The sequence below is a fragment of the Triticum urartu genome, chromosome 6, assembly GCF_003073215.2.
Source record: "Triticum urartu cultivar G1812 chromosome 6, Tu2.1, whole genome shotgun sequence".
Lineage (NCBI taxonomy): Eukaryota > Viridiplantae > Streptophyta > Magnoliopsida > Poales > Poaceae > Triticum > Triticum urartu.
Genome location: NC_053027.1, coordinates 75,743,380 through 75,767,561, shown reverse-complemented (window position 1 = coordinate 75,767,561; position 24,182 = coordinate 75,743,380). Strand labels below are relative to the sequence as shown.

The following is a 24,182-nucleotide window of genomic DNA, read 5'->3' as shown; positions in this document are numbered from 1 at the left end:
GGATGCACAACACCAGCACTGCTGGTCCAGCAGCAACAAGGCTCGCAGCTTCGAATTACCATGCTGTTCATAATCTGACCATTACAACCATCTAAAGTACCAAGGTCCAAGAAGGTTCAAAAGTAGATCCGAAATTCCAAAATACTGCATGCGCAAAAGGCACATTAAGATAAAAGGAGGACATCGGGCTCCCAAGATAGCCACAGCCAGTAGGACATAAGGATTTCAACCTTCAAGGTATCGCCATACATATTGCTTGAGTCATCAACCAGCATCGCCAAAACACCCCACAGCTATCTCACCGAGTCTCTAAGTGATCCTACAAGAACAAGATAAAGAAGTGGAAACATTCATCATTCATCAGTATAGTGCATTGGAAATCTGAGTCAAGTCTAGCATCTGATCCTGCAATGTTTAAATACGAGTCGAATTTAAAAGCTAGGAATGGCAGGCTTTCGAGCATCCAAAAGGGTACCATCCAAATGCAGAAATGCTAGCAGCGTCGAATCACCACGAAAAGGTAAGGCGGCTAAAAAATCATCTCAGGCGCATTCTTCAAAATTTGGAGATGCAGAGGCTATAGAAAGCTAGCAGGTCAATGGAATCAACATTTACAATTTCTAATGAAGGTGCACGCCCGTATCCCATTATGCAAATCATCCAACTTCTGAAATTTACAGCCTTCAGTCCACAACGTTAATTACCTATTATGCTTTGGGAACCGATGCAGGCTCTGTTGGGCCACCTCCAGCATTCACATCGCTTCCTTCGGAGCTTGGGGTAGACAGAGCTAGATCATTGGGGCCCTAAAGAATTTAAAGCTTATGTAAGTATTGTGATCATCCCAAAACAAGTAGTCTGTTTCTACTCGGTATTAAAACACGCAAAGCCACCGATGTTGCCCCAATAGACAGTTGGACACACAGTGCGGTAAGCGGACAGCAGAATGGAACCCAACATAAAGAAGTATACGAGAATGCTCGTAACAATAGTAACGCTGAAAGAGTGGAAGGTTTTCCACTTTTTGAAAGAAAGCAGTTATAAGCCTAGAGAATACCATTTACATATATCTGTAACTACTTCATCCATGGCTGCCTTGACATGACTAATTTTAAATTTCTTCATAATTGCAAAACGGGAATGATGTACAGTATGAGTGGGTTAGCAGATTCCCACAACAATCCACTAAATAGTAAATAAAAATTGCATATAATCCAGGTTTCAAACGTAGAAAGAAACTATATACCAGCAACATTTTCACATGCATATATATGGGCTCACCTTATCATGTACTCCTACCAAAGAAGGAGGCCATGCCATGACGTAGGGATGGAGCTTGTGATCATACTCACAGATCTTTTTCAGCTCCGCTGTCTCGAGACAAAAGGATAGGAGCAGCTGAGGAACTTCAGTATACCCGTCATAGGCAGTGCGCAGGTACACGATTCCATCGGTAACATCCATAACGTGCACAACGACATAAGAATCGTCTTCAATCTCAGTGAGCCAACGGATCGTTTTGAGTTTGAACTCCTGGTCCAGCTTCCACCTCTCGACACCGTCGTATTCATCGGGTCTCCAGAAAAAAACCAGGAGCTCACAGCCACCCCACGGATCCGGGGACACGATGCAGGGCCTCCCATCCTTGGTATTACCAAGCACAAAATCACAATCACGGTTACTGCCTTCTTCCACCGCCAAGAGCGGCGGCAGTTCCATTCTAGAGAATTCCAGCGTCGCGGTGTCGAGCACGGTGATGTAGAGTCTCCCTGGGTGTGTCCAGTAGAGGGATCCGTTCACCATCTTGCCGGTGGCTCCCACTGCTCCTGGAATCAAAGGCTCAGGGAAAATCTGCCACCCAATCTCGGTGCTCCCCGGCGAGATGACGCCGACGGAGGCGTAAAGGTAGCCACAGTAGAAACAAACCACACGGGGCGGCGAGCCGGGGTGCTCTTCGGAGGAGGAGATTATGTGGAACTGAAAGGTCAAGGCGCTTTTGAAGATGCCCGGCGGCGAGGGGAAGAGATGCAGCGCCCGCGTGAGAGGGTTGTAGGCGGCGATCTGCCTGGCCCTCCGGTTGAAGAGGACGACGTAGCCGTCGCTGCATCGCTCGATCTCCCACACCGGAGAGGGATCCTCCTCCTCCTTCTCATCTTCTTCGTCGCTGTCCTCCTCGTCTTCGTTGTTCTCAACTTCTTCGTCGCTGCCCCCCTCCGCCTCCGCCTCGTTGCTGTCCTCGTCTTGGTCGCCGCAGTCTTCATTGTCGCCGTCTGGGTTCGGGAGGCCGTTGAGGGCGAAATCGCCGCCGCGGACAGCGGCGGCGAAGTCCCGGTCGGAGCGGCGGTGGCGGGCGTCGAAGGAAGGGACGCTGGGCTCCCATTTTTCGATAAGGCGTTGGATGAAGAGGCCGACGAAGGGAGACGGGTGGAGATCCCGGAAGCGGCGGCGGAAGGCAGGGGACGAGCGGACGGCCCGGAGGAAGGCGTGGCAGGTGAGCGCGGCGCGGACGAGGCTCGGGAGCGCGGGGAGGCGGATGAACACCTCGCGGAGGAGATCGTCGTCGAGATCTTGTATGGTGGTGGGAACGGCCGAGGGGCATTTCGCCGGCGGCGGCGGCGGCGGCGCCGATGCCATCGCTGGAGACCTAGCGAGTAGTGGGGGTCTGGGGGAAGCCGAATGGGTTGTCTCGTGTCGACGGAAAGAACTCCCGAATGACTTTTATCCACCAAAGGATACGACCCAGGTCCGTCGGGGAGGCTGCGTGGGCTGCGTGGGCTGACCATCTCGTCTCTCTAACTGCGACAAACCTGGACCAGCCCAGTTAGAGGTAGCTCGTTTTTTTTTCCTGTTTTCCTTTTACTTTATTTTATTCTAGTTTATTTTCATTTTCGTTTTTATGTTCACCTATTTGAAAAAATGATTATGTTATAACAAAGTACTCACTATTTTTAAATGTTAGTATAATTTTATAAGGTATTTAAACATGTCCAATGTGTACCTTAAAAATGTTCACGTGTAAAAAATTATAATTATACAATAATATGTGTCTATTCATAAAAAAATTAGTTATCTAGTATAAAACATAAATATTCACATTTTTGTGCACATATTTTTAAAAATTATTTAATGAAGATGTAAAATTTAAAAACTGTGTAAAAATACCCAAGATGTATTAAAATATATATATAACATGTATTTCATTTTTTAACATATATATATATATATAAATTTCAATGTATATTTGAAAAAATGTTAATGCATAAAGAAATGTGTGTGTGTTTGTCAGAAAAAAAGTTCACATTTCCTTTTAAAAAACAACGAGTTGAAACCATTTCCTTTTTTAGGGTTCCTAGAGAGAGGAGATCGGGAGGCGACTTGCATCCCATTGAGCCGCCGGCACCGCCATGGGTTCCCCTGGTCTCCGCCGGCCGATGCGATGGCAGGGAGGTTGAGGAACCTCAGATCATGTCCCGGTCCGTGTCTCATAGGGTCTTCGTCGTCGGTGAAGTTGGAGCAGCGGTGGTGATAGGAATAATTATTTCTCAGCTTTCTCTATGTTGATCTCCTTCCTTGGAGTGGCATCAAGGAGCCGGAGCATAGTGTTGATCGTCGAACAGTTGGTCTGGCGTGTTTAGCGTTTGTTCACGGCAACATAGTCCTACGGAGAGGGTGGTGTTGCAGCGTGTTTTTCTCCAGTTCCATCTCTGTCCAATGAGTCTCAGCCAGATACGGCTACATAAAAGAACTTGTGAGATTTGTGTCCCCCTCCTCCGTCTGGCTGGGGTTGGGATTGCTCACTACAGGAGGTACATAGTCTTTGCGCTTGAACAGACCTTCAAGCCAGGGCTTTGGCTGTTCGAAATTTTCCTTACATGCCTTTTGCACAACAATGTCAACTGAATATATGATGTACTATGTCATCCATGCTTCTTCCACAACGAGGTCAACTGTATGAAATGCATTCGAAGGACACATCATCGAGTTTTTTTTATGGGCATCAAACTTATTTGTAGCTTTACAATTACAGTCTAGTGTCATAGTATTACAGTATGTGTTTATAGCTATAAATAATGAAATTGTTTACATAAAGACCTCAAGTGTTCCTGACACATGTCAGACGCGTGTTCCGCACGACGATGGCGCACGCCTGCCTGTGCTTTTCGAGCAAAGGCGGCGCCGGTACTCCCCGAGAGCCCAGATGGGGAACAGGTTGCGGTAGTTGGGGTAATTGAAGAAAAGGGAGCAGTTGAAGCATCCGACGTGTTCCTATCATCGAAACGCAAGCATAGTCAGGTTAGCCAGTATGTATAATCTGATCTTAACACATGATATAATAGGACTTTTATGGAGTATACCAACACCGAATTGTACCAGTTAAGTTTATTCATGAAAAAGTAACGTTGCAAGCACAAATGAAAAGGGAACTTACTTGCTGTGGAAATTCTCCTGTATCCATCTGCATATTGATCAACACCTTCGCAGCACGGTGAAGTGGTGCTGGATCTCGTTCCATCTGGTATTCAGTAAGGAAATCATGTAAGCTTGATAAAACAGTGTATTCCTCTCACAGTTGAATTAAACAATGTACAAAACATACCTGTCCGGCATATATTAAGGTCAACATTGCCCAAGCAGTATTCACTGCATGAGCACGGTCACCTTCAATGTTGACATATACCTGTTTAATTTTAGATCACAGTAAATATAGGTTGAAACAAAAAAAACCAAAATTTATTAAATAGAATTACAACGGGAGAAGCACTTGTTTCTTATGAAATGGATTGAGAACGTCCTAAGAATAGAAGGTCCATATATCGCTAACTGATTTCGTTCGCATGCTAACGAAGCAGATTTTTACCATATTGCATTTTTTATATATTAGAATTTGCAAGGGGCAAGTAATGCTTCCAATAAACGAGAAACCGTAAGCAATAGTATCTAGATGTTTACCTTTGTTTCATTAGATACGTGACTTTCTCCCCATCCACCAGTACTGAGCTGCTTTGATAATATGAAGTGACATCCTTTCCTGATGGAAGAACTGCTCTCGTATGTTCTTCCAGCAGCAACTAATGCTTTAACCGAAAAGAAGGCCCCATAGGTGAAACACACACCCCAAGTGCCTAACCTGCGAAAGTAATAATTGCGTTATGAATTGTTGAAGTAGAAGTGAAGTTTTCTATAAGGTAAGTCAGGAAATGCGGCCTTCTGACAAACCATGAACCGTCTTCTCCTTGTCTGCTCTCAATGAATGTTGCTGCATCTCTGATACATTTTTCTATCTCCTTAGTACGGTAACCATAATGTAGTTCTTTGAACAGCATAAGAGCTTGAAGCACCGAGGAAGTGCATTCTGGATATCTGCCATGTTTTATCATACACCATTAGTTTGTTTCTCAAGTTAAAAGAAAAAGGGGCTTGGAGAAGAATTTTCCAAACAACACGGTATCACTTACGGATGATCGACAATCATGTTTGGAAAACTCTCGCAAGGATTGAGGATCTGGATTACCAAAAGCAGAAAACCATGTAAGAGCATGGCTAAAAAAACTTGGAATATGAGTTCCGCTCGGGTAATTCTGGAAATATCAGACTATCAAAACATATAGGAGTCAATAAATAATTAAGATCTGAACATTCATAATGATAGGAGTATTTCTAAAGTATTTTAATCCTGAGATGCAAATCTCTCAACACTAAAAAAAATAAAAATATAATCAACCAGTAATGAGTTAAAAATATGGTAAACTGAAGATATCATATTGTATATCTAAAAAGCAACAATCGAGTTCTCATAAATATTAATTGTTCACTCTCAATTTAATAAATCAGAAAAAAATTAGCAGCCTGTAAAAACTCACCTCTATCCAAGTCGAAGTTCTTTTACATTCATATGTGGAAAAGGTCCCATCTTTATTCTACAACCAAAAATGATTCGCTGTTAACCAGGTGACCTTCACAGCTTAGAAAAATCCGAAAAAATAGCAAAAAATTAAACATCGGCAACATGCATAGTTTTATTTGACATCAATTACTAAATCTATTGACTGACTGCTGAAAGGAGCTGCAAAATTGTGCAAACAGTATGAATGTTGACTTCACCACATTCATAAACTAAAGTTGGCAAAACATTTCAGATGCATTTTTCCCAGTGTAAGTTTGGGGGGACAGATCCATATTCATGGAAATATGAACGAATGCTTGGAAATTGCACAATCATGTTACATGGCTTAATTTTTTTGAGAATTCTTACCACAAAAGATAAAAGGCAATCAACAGCATCATGCACCCTTTCTCTTTCTATTGGATCGCCAACGATGTTCCTAGAGATCTTTGAGAGCAGCAGCACAGCCTGAAAATCAAATAATGTAAGACTTTCTTGTATAGACAAAATAAAAACAATACAGGATACCGTTGGTTGGTTGTAAGGGTTTCATTAATTTAAAGCCGGGCGCCAACCTCTTTTCTAAAAAAAGAGGATCGACAACTGAACCAAGGGAACACTGTACAAGTGTATGCCTTTGCTGGATGTAAATTCATTTATTAAGATTAGGTTATATAATAGCACTTACTACTTGATTAATAACTAATTTCACATGTTGATATTAACAGGAGAAAAATGACCTTAAGTGCTTCTGCGGTAGTGTCAGATACAGTCCATCCATTGTCTGCACTTGAAAGAGTCCATGAACCCTTCGATCTGTGGCGATGTGAATAACTTTGGTCGCCAGGATGATTCCAAAGAACCTTCAGGTATGGACATGCACACTGTTTTAGATTACATTATGTAACTTTATCAATTGAAATAACTATGAGGAACAAAAAAGAACCTGCGATTTTTTCATGAATGCATTGGCTCTCTCGAGAGTTGGGCCATACTCACTCACAAGACCTGTAGCGCAATATGCTTGAATAATGAATGATGTCTCCCAGTTCTGAACACCATCATATACCTATCCTTGACATAATAGAAAATTATACATACTTTCACTTTCTCTTCAGAAAAGAATAGCAATTTTCTGAAACAATGAAAGGCATGTTGTATTGTAAACAAAGGTCTACATGATTTAACCATGCACCAAATATCAAAGTTATTATGAAAAATTAACTCATAATTTAACCATGCACTTCCGAGCTGAAAACATGATTCTAGTTTGACAGCAGTAGTGCACCCACAAATCATCCAATCACGGCTAAAAGTGCTGAAAATATATTCTCTTCTTATACTAGACTTAAGTACCTAACGTAAACAAAAAACAGGGAAACAGACTTGAAAGTACCTACAAGTGCATGAAAACTGAAATGTCATCATACCTGCGCCTTCATGCCATCTTCCGAGATCCACAGGAAATCAGGTACCCTCGCAAGATGCCGCTTGAACGCTTCCGAATTTGGATCTTCGGCCCAGCAGCAGACCATGTTCAGAGCCTAAACATCACAAAGAAAAACATAATAAGTGAGTTTGATATCAAGCCCCTGAGTCTAGGGTCTAGGCAAATATTTTTTTTTTGTCATGATGCCCACATTTCATACTTCTCAATTCTTATTTATTCGAGGGTTCGTATGTACTGAGTGACTCTAGGTCTATTCAGATGCAGCTTCAAGAATAAAGCAGACGACGCATTACCTTGTTGACGGAGCATATGCAGAGGTACTGCGTGTTGTCGTCCTCGTAGTGGATGTGCTCCATGAGGTTCTTCAGAGCCCTGTCCCTGAGCTTGTTGATCGGCCAGCTGCTCAGCACCGGCTCCACGCACTTGTAGAGTGAGGTCCAGACGGCGTTCTGCAGCGTTGTGCGTGGGCACACAAGGTCCTCCTGAAATTAAGCAGAAAAAGATGATTAAACACCATGTAATTGAGTAGTGAATTCGTGGTTTGGTGGTGCTTTGTGCTTTCTCCCCCTGTGTTGGTTTCCACGAGCAGCAGAAAAAATAATCAAATTAAAAGTGTGCTGCTAATTCCACGATTGAGCGAAGCAAACCTAGAAGGAACTATGCCCAACTTTTTCTCCGGCGAGCGGCAACCTGAAAGAATCAGCCTCCATTTTGCTTTTGCATGTTGGTGTCGGAGAGAGAGAGAGAAAGAAAGAAGGGTGGTGGTGCTGGCGAAGGCGCGCAGGAAGAGGCCGGTGATGTGCCGTCGGCTGCTCGGAGCCACTGCGTACTGCGGTCGTCTCCGCCTGCGCCGGCGCCGCCGCCGCTTTACTCAGTTGCGGCCAGAGCTCTTTTTTGTTTTTGTTTTTTGCGTCAAACAGGCACAGAATCGCACAGGAGCCACGAGCGAGCAACCAAACGGGCCGGCCTATTTAGGTTTTGGGAACCTTTCAGAATGTTCCGGGCCGGTTTTATTGGTTTGTTCTTTTTTCTATTTTCTGGTGCTTCTTTTACTTGTTTTATTTTTTTCCTTTAAAAAAATATTTTTCCCAAAAAATCTTCAATTTCAAAAATCATTTCAAATTTAAAAGAAATTCATGTTTCAAATATTGTTCAGAATTTCAAAAGGCATTCCAGTTCCAAAACATCTTCGTAAATTCTAAAAAAGATAGCACTTTCTATATGTTTGGAATTTTTTAGAAAATATTCGTATTTAATAATAATAATTTTTAAAAAAATTTGTTTATAAAACATGTTCACATTTAAAATTTTGTTCCAAATTCAAAATGTTCTCTTTTAAAAAAAATCCAAACTAAAATAAAGTTGTTTACTACAGTCCATGCATGGGCCAACCCACCAAGACTACCCCTGTGCGGCAACCCTCCTATTTGCGAAATCACTAATTAAGAAGTACTCGTTGTAAAGATCACTCCAATTCCCCTAGTTGCGACAAGTGCTGCACATGCAGCGCGTCACTTGTCGCAACCTGGGAGTTTTCTTTTTTTTCATAGATTCGTTTATTCAAAACGTTTTATCTCTCAAACCGTGCGTCCAAATCTCGAACCGCTTTCACCATTGGATTCCTCGCGTCAAGATCTTCAAAACTAGATCCCATGTTGATAAGTTTTGACGAACTTTTTTTTCATGAAAAAAACCGAACGAAAAAAACCGAACCGGGAGCATAGGTTTTTTCCCTTTCAGAAAGAGGCACGCCCGTGCCTCTCACGAAATCACAACCGTACCTCTCGCGGAAGCAAAACCATGACTCTCGCGGAAAAAAAGAGAAAAAAATTATTTTTTTCGTTTCCGAGGAGGCACGACCGTGACTCTCGTGAAAGCACAACCGTGACTTTTGTGGAAGCAAAACCGTGACTCCTCGTGAAATCACAACCGTGACTTTTGCGGAAGCAAAACCGTGACTCTCGCAAAAGGAAAAAAATAGAAAACGTGTTTTTCCCCTTTTCGAGAGGCACGGCCGTGACTCTCGCGAAAGCACAACCATACTTCTCGCAGAGGCAAAACCGTGACTCTCGCGAAAGCACAATCATGCTTCTCGCAGAAGCAAAACCGTGACTCGCGAAAGAATAAAGAAACAAAAAACGCGTTTTTTTTCCGTTTCCGAGAGGCACGGCCGTGCCTCCCGCGGAAGCAAAACCGTGACTCTCGCGAAAGAAAAAAAAACAAAAAACACATTTTTTTCGTTTTCGAGAAGCACAGCCGTGACTCTCGCGAAAGCAAAACCGTGTCTCTTGCGGAAGCAAGACCGTGACTCTCATGAAAGAAAAAAAAACACGTTTTTCGCACAAAATGTTTTTTTCAATTTTTTTTATTGAAAAGCTAAGAAAGACCAGTGGAAAACCAAAACGTCGAAAAAAATAAGAAAAAACGTTTAAAAAGCCGAAAACGCGTGCAGAAAAATAAAAATTAAATTAAATTTGGAGGGAGCGCCCAGAGCGCGACACGTGACGAATGCCTGAGAGCGCGCCAAATGGCGTTGATCGTTGCAACACTCCTGAAGGAGCGCTTGTTACCTAATTGCTCTCTCCTATTTGCGTCAAATAGGTTGCGTCAAATAAGAGGTCCCCTAACAAAAAGCTCAGACCATTTATAATAGGAGGCTAGGGTTATCAGTTGGCCCCAGTGTTTTGCAAAACCAGGCCTGGCTATTCCTACCTAAATGTTGTTCCTTTTTTCCCTTCAAAAAAGAGTTTTAACTATTTTACTTCATCCACGCCTCCTGAAAAGAAGGCGTGTAAACTTTCTCTGAAGCTAAAACAATGCAAAATTTAACCAAGTATGTAAAAAATAATATCAACCATCACAATACTTATGATTGTAGTTAAGGGTAGGTTCGATGTTTATTTCTAGGTTATTTTGGCGTGGACAATAGTAGCGACCCATATAATCATGTCCTAGCCTCTCCATCTACATGTTGGTCTTAATTACTTGGTTTGATTGTCGATGGCAAGGTAGTTAAAACAGTGCCTTGTGGTTGATTATCTAGAATACCGGTTTCGCAAGATGATGTTGTCACGAGGCTTTGTTCGTCGGATTCCTTTCATCTTAGCTTTCGTACATGGCCAGTCAGAGTGGTGAACGATATATGCCATATATCATCGACCTTATGTTCTCATTTTCACGGTGGAATTTTATGGTGGTTATCAACAAACCTTGATCTTGATCTTGATGTGGAGACAATTGTTCTTCCACTTTGATCCAGTTTTATGTTTCATTCTCTCAAAAAAGCAAGCAAGCAAAGGTTATGATCGTCTAGGAACTGAACGAACCTTGGCGCATGCATTGCGTGACATGCCCCAGTCGATCTTGTCGTACGGCACGTCGTAGATCTCCTCCCTTATCGCCAGGATCGTAGGCGTAATGGGCCCAACGAATTTCCTCCCGTAGAGATAAGCCATAGGCAGGTAGACCATACGGCACAGGCACCAGAATTTCCCTACGCAACATGTGAAGACTTTAATCAGTGCTTTCCTCCTGAGGCACACAAACTATAGACAGCACACACGTTATATACGTGTGTGCAAAGAGAGCTTTGGCTTAGTGGTTGGACATGTGATTGTGCAGCCTAACGACCCGAATTCAATTTCTAAAATTGACAGGTGATGCACAGGGATTTTCCCTCATTTATTATGGATCAAGTTTGATATGTGATGGAACCACTCATCCCAAAATATCGTCATACTCATTTAATTTTTTTTCTGAGGACCATGTTTATTTTGGTACTCATACTAAAATGGCCGTATGCATCCTTAGTCGGTGCAGAGGTCGGGGAAGTGAAATTCTGACTCGTGGCAGATGGCTGCGGCGGCCTTATACCCGTCCTGGTAGGAGTGCACCGGACTGGCATCGTCCAGATGCAAAGGCCGGGGGTCATCCTCCTTTTTTTAAAAAAAATATATGTGTGTGTCCATACACCTAAAAAAAGTATGTATGTGTGTGTCCTCTACAACTACAAGTACGTGCTGGAAAAAAATACTTCGACTATATAGTATGCATCAAATGATGGAAAACTGCGTGAAAAACCTAGCATCAAAAGATGGAACCGGGCGATGCGATACCTGGATGAAACGGGAGAAATTGCGGTGCAAGCCATAGTTCGGGGAAGATCGGGTTGTTCCCGGACCAGTCATACATCCCAAGTATCTGCAACAGTTAATTCAAACTCAAGTAGATTGCTTGACACATTAATCTGACCAAGTATATTATTGCTCCAAGATTATGTATGTGTTGGGGTAATATCCATGAATGAATATACAAACGTACCGAGAGCCATATCTTCCCCCACTGTGGCACAAGAGTAGCGCTGCCGTGGGACGATATCCAGCCACGCCCCTTAGCCAACGCCGTGTTGCCATCTAGCTCCTCTCCGAGGAGCCTTAGAGTGATGTAGTTTGAGCATGTACCAAACATGCTGCTCGACCCTAAAATTAGGCTGCCCCATCCCCCATCTTCGTTCTACAAAAAACAAAAGGACAAAGGGAGAAAATATATGAAAGACGGGTGTGTGAGAAAAAAAAGTCGCATAATTGAAGAATAAATCTCCCAGCCTCTACAGCCAAAATTGCAATATGAAAGTGCATGATGCCGTGCCTGATGATTGTAGATGTAGCGGCATATCTCTCGTCGATGTTCCGCGGTCACCACAGTGTTGAGTGATCTGGTGACATAGAGGGCAAATATCTGCAAGTGCACACGGCAACAAAAATCAGTGAGAATCTTCAGTAGAAAGTATAAATACGATATATTTTCCCCTATTTCTTAGATATCTAAGAAGTAACTATTTTCAAGTTACCGTCAACAACCATGTAATTTAAACACACGATTCATGCAAAAAGAATTTTATTTTGACCGGAAGGCTATCAATGTTGATTAAGAAATAAGAGTTCCTAAATTAACTGGTCTATTTCTTTTGAGAAATAAGAATTCCTAAGTTAACCGGCCTTCTTTTTAGGAACAAGTTAACTGGTCTATAGTCACTCCGAGATATGTACACAGTTTTATTTTGGCCAGAGTATAAAATACTCATAATAATTATTTTACATACCAAACCAGGCATGACGAACATTATCCCGCTGAAGTCCCCGGGCCAACAGCCGTCATCCGATTGCAGCGAAGAGAACTGATCGAGGGCTCGCCTCAGCGACACCAGCAAGGTGTCCTCAGTGACCTCGTCTTTCTCCTCGAGCTTCTCCATTGGCGGTAGACGACGGTCCCTCCCTTGATGTTTGTTCTCTTTTGAACACTGCAAATATTAGGTTAAATTTAGTTTGTTGAGTTGTGGGTGTCACGTATACTTGCAACACAAATTAAAGCTAAAGTAACATGTCAGTCTTGAAAAATGGAGTGTCAGAAGGCTTGTTGGCTGGCCCAATGAGGCAATAACTCCCAACTTTCTAGATAGGTACAAGGTTGGTAGATCGGCACATTCAAGTCATGAATGGAAATCGTACCTTGGAATCGTGGGTCCAAATAATGAAATAATTGGGTCCCAAACCTGTACACTACTAGAGTAACTGCCACTGCTTCTGGGCGTACAGAAATGTTATGCTAGGACGACCATGCAAGAACTTCACAGAAAAGAGCATAGCCATTGTAGACGAATTATATAATACTTCCTCCGTAAAGAAATATCAAAACGTTTAGAACGTTTAGATCAATAAAATAGTATTCTAAACACTTTTATATTTGTTTATAGAGGGAGTACTCCCTTTGTAAACAGCATGGCCATCATACTTCATTCAGGATTCAGCATAACCATCGTTCTCCAAAGAAGTGATCGGCTACTCGCTGTACACTTAACGAATACAGTAGTATGCATGCATACCTGCAAGCGCATGAGGAGGTCGGCGGACTCTCTGCGCCGGAACCGGCCGTCGGTGAACTCCTGACGCACCCTCTCCACCTCGGCGCGCTCCTCCGGCGTGCCGGCGCTGGCGTCGAACTCCCACACCGCGCGGCCGAGGAAGCCGTTGGTGGACCGCAGCCACGGCCCGCCGCCCTCCCCGACCTTCAGCCTCCACATGCCGGCGGCCGCTCCCGACAACTACGCACTCACTCAGCTTGTCTCTCGCTGGTCGGTCGGAACGGAAAGCCTGGCTCTGTGGTAGTATCAGCTGAGCTGGGCGTGCTTAAAAAGAGGAGGAGATTGGCGGCAACCGCTGCCACATGCATGGCTCGTTGGCAATGTTTAATAATTGGTAGACGCACAACTGCACCATGCACTAGAGATCGATGGTACGTGTAACAACCAACGGCCGTGTTTAACATGCGGTTGATAAACATAGTCTTATTTTAAACCTTACATGTAATTTAAAAATGACAATAGCAATGTGTCTACAATGAATTACCTCTTAGCCTTATCTAAAATAATTAGTTATTCCTAAAAACATGATCAGGCGTATTGTGCTAAAAAATCATCCTTTAAATAAGAGAAGACAAGTCTTTGCTTATGAATTCTCTCTCCCCCACCTCATAATTCATCATATATGACACTTCTAATATAGCACTATTGTACATGACCTAAGGTGTGTGGCGAAATCATTTCTTCAGTATTTCTTTTCCAGGATCTCAAGAATCCCTGGCTCATGGTCGACTGCTTAGATCTTTTTTTTGAGGGGTCGGCCGCTTAGATCAGCAGGTATAACAACACCTGCATGTCGGCTTTGTCAAGGCGGATCCATCCCAAAATGGAACCAAATTGAGTACTTCTCTGCATCGACCGAATTCCTCCCGCCGCCGCGCAGCCACCCACCCTCTTCTTGCTAACTGTCCTTGCCCGCCTTCACTGATGTCATCCTAACGATCATGTCCGCCTCCATTGGCACGGATGATGCCTCGGCGGAATCAGTCGGGCTCCCCGGATTGGCTTTGGATCCTTGCAAGGCGGAGAACCTTGCCTGGAAGGAGCGCCGTCAGAGGCAGCACGAGCATGAGGCTGCGGAGAAGATAGCGGCGGCGAAGGCAGCTGCAGACGCGATGTTGGTGGCGGCGAAGGCGCTACTGAGGATAGGGACACGATGCTCCTCAATCTGTTGGTCGTGGCCATGGAGACAATGAATTTTTTCGCCGTTGCCTAACTCAGCCACGCCCTCCCAGTGGAAGGGCATCCTGGTTTTGAGCTTTTCTCAAGCTGTCCCCAACGAGGACATGGTGACAGACTTGCTGGAGCTCGAAGTGCATCGGGCATCCTCGGGCAATGCCAGTGTCGGTCATGCCCACTTCATGTTCAACGGAGTGCCCGACCAAGACTTGGTATAAATTTTGACCCTTCCACATTTGCATCCATAGTTCCTTTTGTTGCATGTATCATCCGATCGTATTAGTAGGACCATAGCTAAATTGCGATGCATATTGTAGGAACAAATATTGCATGCCATGATAAATCACGGTGAAGAGTCTTTGCAATTCACCATGGAGGATACCAATTCCTCGGTGTTTGAAGTTGGGCAAACATCACAATCTGAAAAGAAGAAACGAGTTTACAAGCCAAGGGGTCCGGCATTCACACAATTTGAGGATGTTTGGTTGTGTGAAAGTTGGTGCGTGATACGTCTCCATCGTATCTACTTTTCCAAACTCTTTTGCCTTCATTTTGGACTCTAATTTGCATGATTTGAATGGAACTAATCCGGACTGACGCTGTTTTTAGCAGAATTGTCTTGGTGTTATTTTTGTGCAGAAATAAAAGTTTTCGGAATGACCTGAAAATTTACGGAGAATATTTTTGGAATAAATAAAAAATACTAGCGAAAGAATCAACCAAGGGGGGGGGGCTGCCTTGTGGGTCCCCTAGACCTCCACCGACCTCAACTCCAACTCTATATATTCACATTCGGGGAGAAAAATCGAGGAGAAGGATTCATCGCGTTTTACGATACAGAGCCGTCGCTGCCTCCTGTTCTTCATCGAAAGGGCTGATCTGGAGTCCGTTCGGGGCTCCGGAGAGGGGGATCCATCGCCATCATCATCACCAACCTTCCTCCATCACCAATTTCATGATATTCACCGCCGTGCGTGAGTAATTCCATCATAGGCTTGCTGGACCGTGATGGGTTGGATGAGATTTATCATGTAATCGAGTTAGTTTTATTAGGGTTTGATCCCTAGTATGCACTATGTTCTGAGATTGATGTTGCTATGACTTTGCTATGCTTAATGCTTGTCATTAGGGCCTGAGTGCCATGATTTCAGATCCGAGCCTATTATGTTTTCATGAATATATTTGTGTTCTTGATCCGATCTTGCAAGTTGTAGACACCTATTACGAGTTATGATCCGCATACCCCAAGGTGACAATAATTGGATTTCTTTCCGGTGATTACCGTAGTTTGAGGAGTTCATGTATTCACTAAGTGCTAATGCTTTGTTTCGGTTCTCTATTAAAAGGAGGCCTTAATATCCCTTAGTTTCCACTAGGACCCCGCTGCCACGGGAGGGTAGGGCAAAAGATGTCATGCAAGTTCTTTTCCATAAGCACATATGACTATATACGGGATACATGCCTACATTATATTGATCAATTGGAGCTAGTTTCGTGTCACCCTAGGTTATAACTGTTCGATGATAAATGACATCCGACATAATTATCCATCACTGATGCATTGCCTACGAGTTCGTTTCATATTGATCTTTGCTAAGTTTGGTATAGAATTTTAAGCAAAGGGAGGGAGAAAATCTAAAAGACGCTTGGTATAGAATTTGCAATGCTCAAAATAGATCTACCAGGAAGCAATCTACTTCCGTTCTTCTTCATAATTTTTATGTTGGCACTACTCCTTGGCATAGATATATCCTTGATACCATTACCAGAGGGAACTTCTTGGGTAGCCATACTTTTGGTTCTTATAATGCTATGATAGATTTGTTTGTCTCACCACCTCTTTTGGTTAATGGAACTATGTTAACTTTGGAGCATGTAATGCAAAAACTTGAAATTATTGAAAATAAAGTTGCTACCGTTGAGTTAATTGAAAATTTTGATAAAAAGATCCACAACCAAATTACCCAATATGGATCTAAAGTAGGAGTAACTTTGAAAAATATTAAAGAGAAGGAACCTATAGTTAATGAAAGAATAAATCATGATTCCACTAGAATCGATAAACTTGAGGGTATCATTACCAACTTGGGGACCGCTTTTTCTTCCGTAAAGAATACTCCAAGTCCTCCAACTAAAATTGCCAAGCTTATGTATGTTCCTAAAAATAAAGGTGAATCCTCTAGCAAAGAAACTGCGGATCTCAAATCTATAAGTGTTCATCCTAATCTTTTTGCTATCATTAAGGAACCATTTGCTGCTAATGATTTTTTCGATCTTGTGCCTAAAAGTTTGATAATCAATAAAAATAAAGAAATTCCTAAGGACGGTAGATGCCTCATTGAAGAATTACCTACCAAAGATGGCAATACCTAGATCTATCCTTACTTTTTATGCCTAGCTAGGGGCGTTAAACGATAGCGCTTGTTGGGAGGCAACCCAATTTTATTTTTATTCATTGCTTTTTTCTCATGTTTAGTAATAAATAATTTATCTAGCCTATGTGTTGGTTGTGTTTTTTGTGTTTAATTAGTGTTTCTGCCAAGTAGAACCGTTGGGAAGACTTGGGGAAAGTCTTGTTATATTGCTGTAAAAAAACAGAAACTTTAGCGCTCACGAGAATTGCTTCCATTTTTATTTGGAAAGTGCTACTTAGTTAATTATTTTTGCATATTATTAATAGATAAATTCCTCATGTCCAGCAATTTATTTTAGAATTTTTGGGGTTCCAGATCTTGCGGTAGGTACAGATTACTACAGACTGTTCTGTTTTTGACAGATTCTGTTTTTCGTGTGTTGTTTGCTTATTTTGATGAATCTATGGCTAGTAAAATAGTTTATAAACCATAGAGAAGTTGGAATACAGTAGGTTTAACACCAATATAAATAAATAATGAGTTCATTACAGTACCTTGAAGTGGTCTTTTGTTTTCTTTCGCTAACGGAGCTCACGAGATTTTCTACTTCAAGTTTTGTGTTGTGAAGTTTTCAAGTTTTGGGTAAATATTTGATGGATTATGGAACAAGGAGTGGAAAGAGCCTAAGCTTGGGGATGCCCATGGCACCCCCAAGATAATCTAAGGACACCTAAAATCCAAAGCTTGGGGATGCCCCGGAAGGCATCCCCTCTTTCGTCTACTCCTATCGGTAACTTTACTTGGAGCTATATTTTTATTCACCACATGATATGTGTTTTGCTTGGAGCGTCTTGTATGTTTTGAGTCTTTGCTTTTTAGTTTACCACAATCATCCTTGCTGTACACACCTTTTGAGAGAGCCATACATGATTTGGAATTTGTTAGAATACTCTATGTGCTTCACTTATATCTTTTGAGTTATATAGTTTTGCTCTAGTACTTCACTTATATCTTTTAGAGCACGGTGGTGGATTTGTTTTGTAGAAACTATTGATCTCTCATGATTCACTTAGATTATTTTGAGAGTATTAAATAGCATGGTAATTTTCTTAAATAATCCTAATATGCTAGGTATTCAAGATTAGTAAAAAAATTCTTATGAGTATTTTGAATACTAAGAGAAGTTTGATGCTTGATGATTGTTTTGACATATGGAGGTAATAATATAAAAGTCGTGCTAGTTGAGTAGTTGTGAATTTGAGAAATGTTTGTGTTGAAGTTTGCAAGTCCCGTAGCATGCACGTATGGTAAACGTTATGTAAGAAATTTGAAACATGAGGTGTTCTTTGATTGTCCTCCTTATGAGTGGCGGTCAGGGACGAGCGATGGTCTTTTCCTACCAATCTATCCCCCTAAGATCATGCGTGTAGTGCTTGGTTTTTGATGACTTGTAGATTTTTGCAATAAGTATGTGAGTTCTTTTTGACTAATGTTGAGTCCATGGATTATACGCACTCTCACCCTTCCATCATTGCTAGCCTCTTCGGTGCCGTGCATTGCCCTTTGTCACATTGAGAGTTGGTGCAAAATTCACCGGTGCATCCAAACCCCGTGATATGATACGCTCTTTCACACATAAACCTCCTTATATCTTCCTCAAAACAGCCACCATACCTACCTATTATGGCATTTCCATAGCCATTCCGAGATATATTGCCATGCAACTTTCCACCATTCCATTTATCATGACACATTCATCATTGTCATATTGCTTAGCATGATCATGTAGTTGACATAGTATTTGTGGCAAAGCCACCATTCATAATTCTTTCATACATGTCACTCTTGGTTCATTGCATATCCCGGTACACCGCCGGAGGCATTCATATAGAGTCATCTTTTGTTCTAGCATCGAGTTGTAATCATTGAGTTGTAAATAAATAGAAGTGTGATGATCATCATTTTCTAGAGCATTGTCCCAAGTGAGGAATTAAAAAAAGAGAAAAAGAGAGAAGGGACAATGCTACTATCATTTGCCACACTTGTGCTTCAAAATAGCACCATAATCTTCATGATAGAGAGTCTTTTGTTTTGACACTTTCATATACTAGTGGGGATTTTTCATTATAGAACTTGGCTTGTATATTCCAACAATGGGCCTCCTCAAGTGCCCTAGGTCTTCATGAGCAAGCAAGTTGGATGCACACCCACTTAGTTTCTTTTGTTGAGCTTTCATATATTTATAGCTCTAGTGCATCCGTTGCATGGCAATCCCTACTCCCTGCATTAACATCAATCGATGGGTATCTCCATAGCCCATTGATTAGCCTCGTTGATGTGAGACTTTCTCCTTTTTGTCTTCTCCACATAACCCCCATCATCATATTCTATTCCACCCATAGTGCTATGTCCATGGATCGCGCTCATATATTGCGTGAAAGTTTATAGGTTTGAGATTACTAAAGTATGAAACAATTGCTTGGCTTGTCATTGATAACCCACAAGTATAGGGGATCGCAACAGCTTTCGAGGGTAGAGTATTCAACCCAAATTTATTGATTCGAGACAAGGGGAGCCAAAGAATATTCTCAAGTATTAGCAGCTGAGTTGTCAATTCAACCACACCTGGAACTTAGTATCTGCAGCAAAGTGTTTAGTAGCAAAGTAATATGATAGTGGTGGTAGCAGCAACAAAAGTAAAGACAGCAAAAGTAATGTTTTTGGTATTTTGTAGTGATTGTAACAGTAGCAGCGGGAAAGTAAATAAGCGAGAACCAGTATATGGAAAACTCGTAGGCACTGGATCAGTGATGGATAATTATCCCGGATGTGGTTCATCATGTAACAGTCATAACATAGGATGACACAGAACTAGCTCCAATTCATCAATGTAACGTAGGCATGTATTTCGTATATAGTCATACGTGCTTATGGAAAAGAACTTGCATGACATCTTTTGTCCTACCCCCCGTGGCAGCGGGGTCCTATTGGAAACTAAGGGATATTAAGGCCTCCTTTTAATAGAGAACCGGAACAAAGCATTAGCACATAGTGAATACATGAACTCCTCAAACTATGGTCATCACAGGGAGTGGTCCCAATTATTGTCACTTCGGGGTTGCCGGATCATAACACATAGTAGGTGACTATAGACTTGCAAGATAGGTGTCGGTGTCAAAACCGGCGGATCTCGGGTAGGGGGTCCCGAACTGTGCGTCTAGGCGGATGGTAACAGAAGACAAGGGACACAATGTTTTTACCCAGGTTCGGGCCCTCTCGATGGAGGTGAAACCCTACTCCTGCTTGATTAATATTGATGATATGGGTAGTACAAGAGTAGATCTACCACGAGATCAAAGAGGCTAAACCCTAAAAGCTAGCCTATGGTATGATTGTTGTTCGTCCTATGGACTAAAACCCTCCGGTTTATATAGACACCGGAGAGGGCTAGGGTTACACAGAGTTGGTTACAATGGGAGGAGATCTACATATCCGTATTGCCAAGCTTGCCTTCCACGCCAAGGAAAGTCCCATCCGGACACGGGACGAAGTCTTCAATCTTGTATCTTCATAGTCCGAAAGTTCGGCCCAAGGTTATAGTCCGGATATCCGGACACCCCCTAATCCAGGACTTCCTCAATAGGATCAAGAACTCACATATATTCATGAAAACATAATAGGTTCAGATCTTAAATCATGGCACTCGGGCCCTAGTGACAAGCATTAAGCATAGCAAAGTCATAGCAACATCAATCTCAGAACATAGTGGATACTAGGGATCAAACCCTAACAAAACTAACTCGATTACATGATAAATCTCATCCAACCCATCGCCGTCCAGCAAGCCTACGATGGAATTACTCATGCACGGCGGTGAGCATCATGAAATTGGTGATGGAGGATGGTTGATGATGACGACGGCGACGAAACCCCCTCTCTGGAGCCCCAAACAGACTCCAGATCAGCCCTCCCGAGAGGTTTTAGGGCTTGGCGGCGGCTCCGTATCGTAAAACGCGATGATTTCTTCTCTCTGATTTTTTTCTCTCCGAAAGTAAATATATAGAGTTGGAGTTGGCGTCGGAGGAATCCAGGGGGCCCATGAGGTAGGGGGGCGCGCCCTGGGGGGGGGGCGCCCCCCACCCTCGTGAGAAGGGTGTGGCCCCCCTGGTCTTCATCTTTGGCAAGGATTTTTTATTATTTTTTCTAAGATGTTCCGTGGAGTTTCAGGTCATTCCGAGAATATTTGTTTTCTGCACATAAAACAACACCATGGCAATTCTGCTGAAAACAAGTCAGTCTGGGCTAGTTCTATTCAAATCATACAAGTTAGAGTCCAAAACAAGGGCAAAAGTGTTTGGAAAAGTAGATACGACGGAGATGTATCAACTCCCCCAAGCTTAAACCCTTGCTTTCCCTCAAGCAATTCAGTTGACAAACTGAAAGAAAGAAAGAAAACCTTTTACAAACTCTGTTTGCTCTTGTTGTTGTAACTATGTCAAGCCAGCATTCAAGTTTTCAGCATAGATCATAACTAACCACATTTGCAATAATTCTCAGGTCTCACGATTACTCATATCAATAGCATAATCAACTAGCAAGTCATAATAATAAATCTCGGATGACAACACTTTCTCAAAACAACCACAATATGATATAACAAGATGGTATCTCGCTAGCCCTTAATGAGACCGCAAAACATAAATGCAGTGCACCTTTAAAGATCAAGGACTGACTAGACATTGTAATTTATGGTAAAAGAGATCCAATCATAGTCATATCCAATATAAATTAACAGTGATGAATGTAAATGACGGCTGTGCTCTCCAGCTAGTGCTTTTTAATAAGAGGGTGATGACTCAACATAAAAGTAAGTGGATAGGCCCTTCGCAGAGGGAAGCAGGGATTTGTAGAGGTGTCAGAGCTCGGTTTTGAAATAGAGATAAATTGTATTTTGAGCGGTATACTTTCATTGTCAACGTAACAACTAAGAGATGGCGATATCTTCCATGCTAAACACATTATAGGCAGTTCCCAAACAGAATGGTAAAGTTTATACTCCCCCTCCACCAACAAGCATCAATCCATGGCTTGCTCGAAACAACGAGTGCCTCCAACATACATCAGGTCCCAGGGGGAGTTTTGTTTGCAATTAATTTTGATTTAGTTTGCATAAAGCATGGGACTGGGCATCCCGGTGACCAGCCATTTATCTCGTGAGTGAGGAGCGGAGTCCACTCCTCTTGAGAATAACCCGCCTAACACGGAAGATAAGGACAGCCTTGGTTGATACATGAGCTATTCGAGCATACAAAACAGAATGATTATTTGAAGGTTTAGAGTTTGGCACATACAAATTTACTTGGAACGGCAGGTAGATACAGCATTTAGGAAGGTATGGTGGACTCATCTGGAATAACTTTGGGGTTTAAGGGATTGGATGCACAAGCAGTATTCCCGCTTAGTACAAGTGAAGGCTAGGAAAAGACTGGGAAGCGACCAACTAGAGAGCGACAACAGCCATGTACATGCATTAAAATTAATAAACATTGGATGCAAGCATGAGTAGGATATAATCCACCATGAAAATAAATATCGTGAAGGCTATGTTGATTTTGTTTCAACTACATGCGTGAAGATGTGCCAAGTCAAGTCACTTAAATCATTCAAAGGAGGATACCACCCCATCATACCACATCATAATCATCTCAATAGCATGTTGGCATACAAGGTAAACCATTATAACTCATAGCTAATCAAGCATGGCACAAGAAACTATGATTTCTAATTGTCATTGCAAACATGTTTATTCATAATAAGCTGAATAAAGAACGAGGGACTCATCATATTTACAAAAACAGAAGAGGTCGAGTTCATACCAGCTTTTCTCATCTCAGTCAGTCCATCATATATCATCATAATTGCCTTTCACTTGCACGACCGAACGGTGTGAATAATAATAAGAGTGTACGTGTCTTGGACTAAGCTGGAATCTGCGAGCATTCAATAAACAGGAGAAGACAAGGCAATATGGGCTCTTGGTTAAATCAACAATAATGCATATAAGAGCCACTTCAACAATTTAATTATGGTCTTCTCCTACCGACCCCCAAAGAAAAGAAAAGAAATAAAACTATTTACACGGGAAAGCTCCCAACAAGCAAAAGAAGAACAGGAAATATTTTTGGGTTTTCTTTTTAATTATTACTACTACAGCAGAAAAATAAACTACTACTATTTTTTTGGTTTTTTTAAGGTTTAACAAACACACAAGAAGAAAGCAGGAAAAATAAAATAAACTAGCATGGATATTACAGTGAAAAAGTATGAGCACCGACATCTAGCAATGAGTGTGTGTGAACATAAATATAATGTCGGTGAGAAATATGTACTCCCCCAAGCTTAGGCTTTTGGCCTAAGTTGGTCTATGGCCACGGCTGGCCTGGCGGGTATCCATAATAATAGTTGTTGGGGTCGTACTGTAATGAGGAAGAATAGTTGGGATCATACTGATGTGCAGCGGTTATCGCCTGCTGAGCTGCAGCGTGGAGTCGAGCTGCCTCTGCTCTCCTCTCGTACTCTTCTGCCTCCTCTCTGGTAATAACATATCTTCCTTTTGTCTGTGAATCAAAGAAGGCAGGAGCAGGGAGAGTAATACAGAAAACACGTCGTTTATCAAAAATTAAACGATATAAGAGAGGTGATTCAGGCCTCTCGACAAACTGGTGCGAAGCCATAGAGTCATAATCTAAATATGCAGGAGGCAACTCCATATCACCCTCACGAATGTCTATCTCAAGAAAACGAGCTAAGCGGGTTGCATAAATTCCTCCAAAGAAATCTCCATTATGTCTATTATGATGCAACCTACGAGCTACAATGGCTCCCATATGATAAGATTGATCTCCTAACACAGCACTCCTAAGAATGCTAAGATCAAGGACACACATGTACATGCTTCATCCTTAGCATTTATGCATCTACCGATGAAAAGAGCAAAATAATGTATAGCAGGAAAGTGAATGCTCCCTATGGTAGCCTGCGTTATATCTCTAGATTCCCCCACAGTTATACTAGCAAGAAAGTTTCTAAATTCAGATTTAGGGGGATCCCTAACACTACCCCATGATGGAAGTTCGCAAGCAGAAGTGAAATCCTCTAAGTCCATGGTATAAGATTTGTCATAAAGATCAAACATGACTGAAGGAGAATTACGCGAAGATGAATACTCAAACCTCCTCACAAATGAACTTGTGAGATCATGATAATGGGGGAATTTGTTAGCCTCAAAATCTTCAAGACCGGCATTGCGCAAATATGCTTTGAATTCTTCTTTAATTCCCGCACGGTCCATAAAATTTTCTGACGGCCATTCGCAAGGCCGTACTGGAGCGTCTCTTG

The 24,182-nt window shown here is 42.2% G+C and overlaps 3 protein-coding genes across 3 annotated transcripts in view; 1 reads left to right on the top strand and 2 right to left on the bottom strand.

Moving 5' to 3' along the window:
* On the bottom strand, positions 1–2,684 carry LOC125516015. The gene is made up of 3 exons (XM_048681499.1): positions 1,282–2,684; positions 705–806; positions 1–319 (listed from the first exon to the last, which is right to left on the bottom strand). The coding sequence occupies exons 1-2, from the start codon at positions 2,632–2,634 to the stop codon at positions 708–710; spliced, it is 1,452 nt and encodes a 483-aa protein (XP_048537456.1). The 5' UTR covers positions 2,635–2,684; the 3' UTR covers positions 1–319; positions 705–707.
* A 1,268-nt stretch (positions 2,685–3,952) lies between these two features.
* Positions 3,953–13,518, bottom strand: LOC125516081 (achilleol B synthase-like). Its single transcript, XM_048681567.1, has 18 exons — positions 13,216–13,518; positions 12,436–12,633; positions 11,982–12,071; positions 11,655–11,846; positions 11,450–11,534; positions 10,661–10,827; positions 7,628–7,816; positions 7,315–7,428; positions 6,831–6,953; positions 6,625–6,747; positions 6,254–6,352; positions 5,862–5,918; positions 5,457–5,503; positions 5,218–5,361; positions 4,951–5,128; positions 4,598–4,678; positions 4,430–4,513; positions 3,953–4,266 (listed from the first exon to the last, which is right to left on the bottom strand). The coding sequence occupies exons 1-18, from the start codon at positions 13,411–13,413 to the stop codon at positions 4,114–4,116; spliced, it is 2,322 nt and encodes a 773-aa protein (XP_048537524.1). The 5' UTR covers positions 13,414–13,518; the 3' UTR covers positions 3,953–4,113.
* Positions 13,519–14,195: 677 nt separating this feature from the next.
* LOC125516580 (probable protein phosphatase 2C 55) overlaps positions 14,196–24,182 on the top strand; it is a 40,576-nt gene continuing 30,589 nt past the window's right edge. The window contains exon 1 of the mRNA XM_048681967.1: positions 14,196–14,384. Coding sequence (XP_048537924.1) covers positions 14,196–14,384 — 189 coding nt within the window. The remainder of the gene's footprint in view (positions 14,385–24,182) is intronic.

Bases quoted from the DNA above. Each gene is read 5' to 3' on its own strand.
- LOC125516015 (XM_048681499.1), bottom strand. From the start codon at position 2,634: ATGGCATCGGCGCCGCCGCCGCCGCCGCCGGCGAAATGCCCCTCGGCC. The intron at 807-1,281 runs GTGAGCCCATAT...TAAATTCTTTAG, and splicing joins TGGTAGGAGTACATGATAAG to GGCCCCAATGATCTAGCTCT.
- LOC125516081 (XM_048681567.1), bottom strand. From the start codon at position 13,413: ATGTGGAGGCTGAAGGTCGGGGAGGGCGGCGGGCCGTGGCTGCGGTCC. The intron at 5,919-6,253 runs GTAAGAATTCTC...TTTTGGTTGTAG, and splicing joins ATTGCCTTTTATCTTTTGTG to AATAAAGATGGGACCTTTTC. The intron at 5,362-5,456 runs GTAAGTGATACC...AAAACATGGCAG, and splicing joins AACATGATTGTCGATCATCC to ATATCCAGAATGCACTTCCT.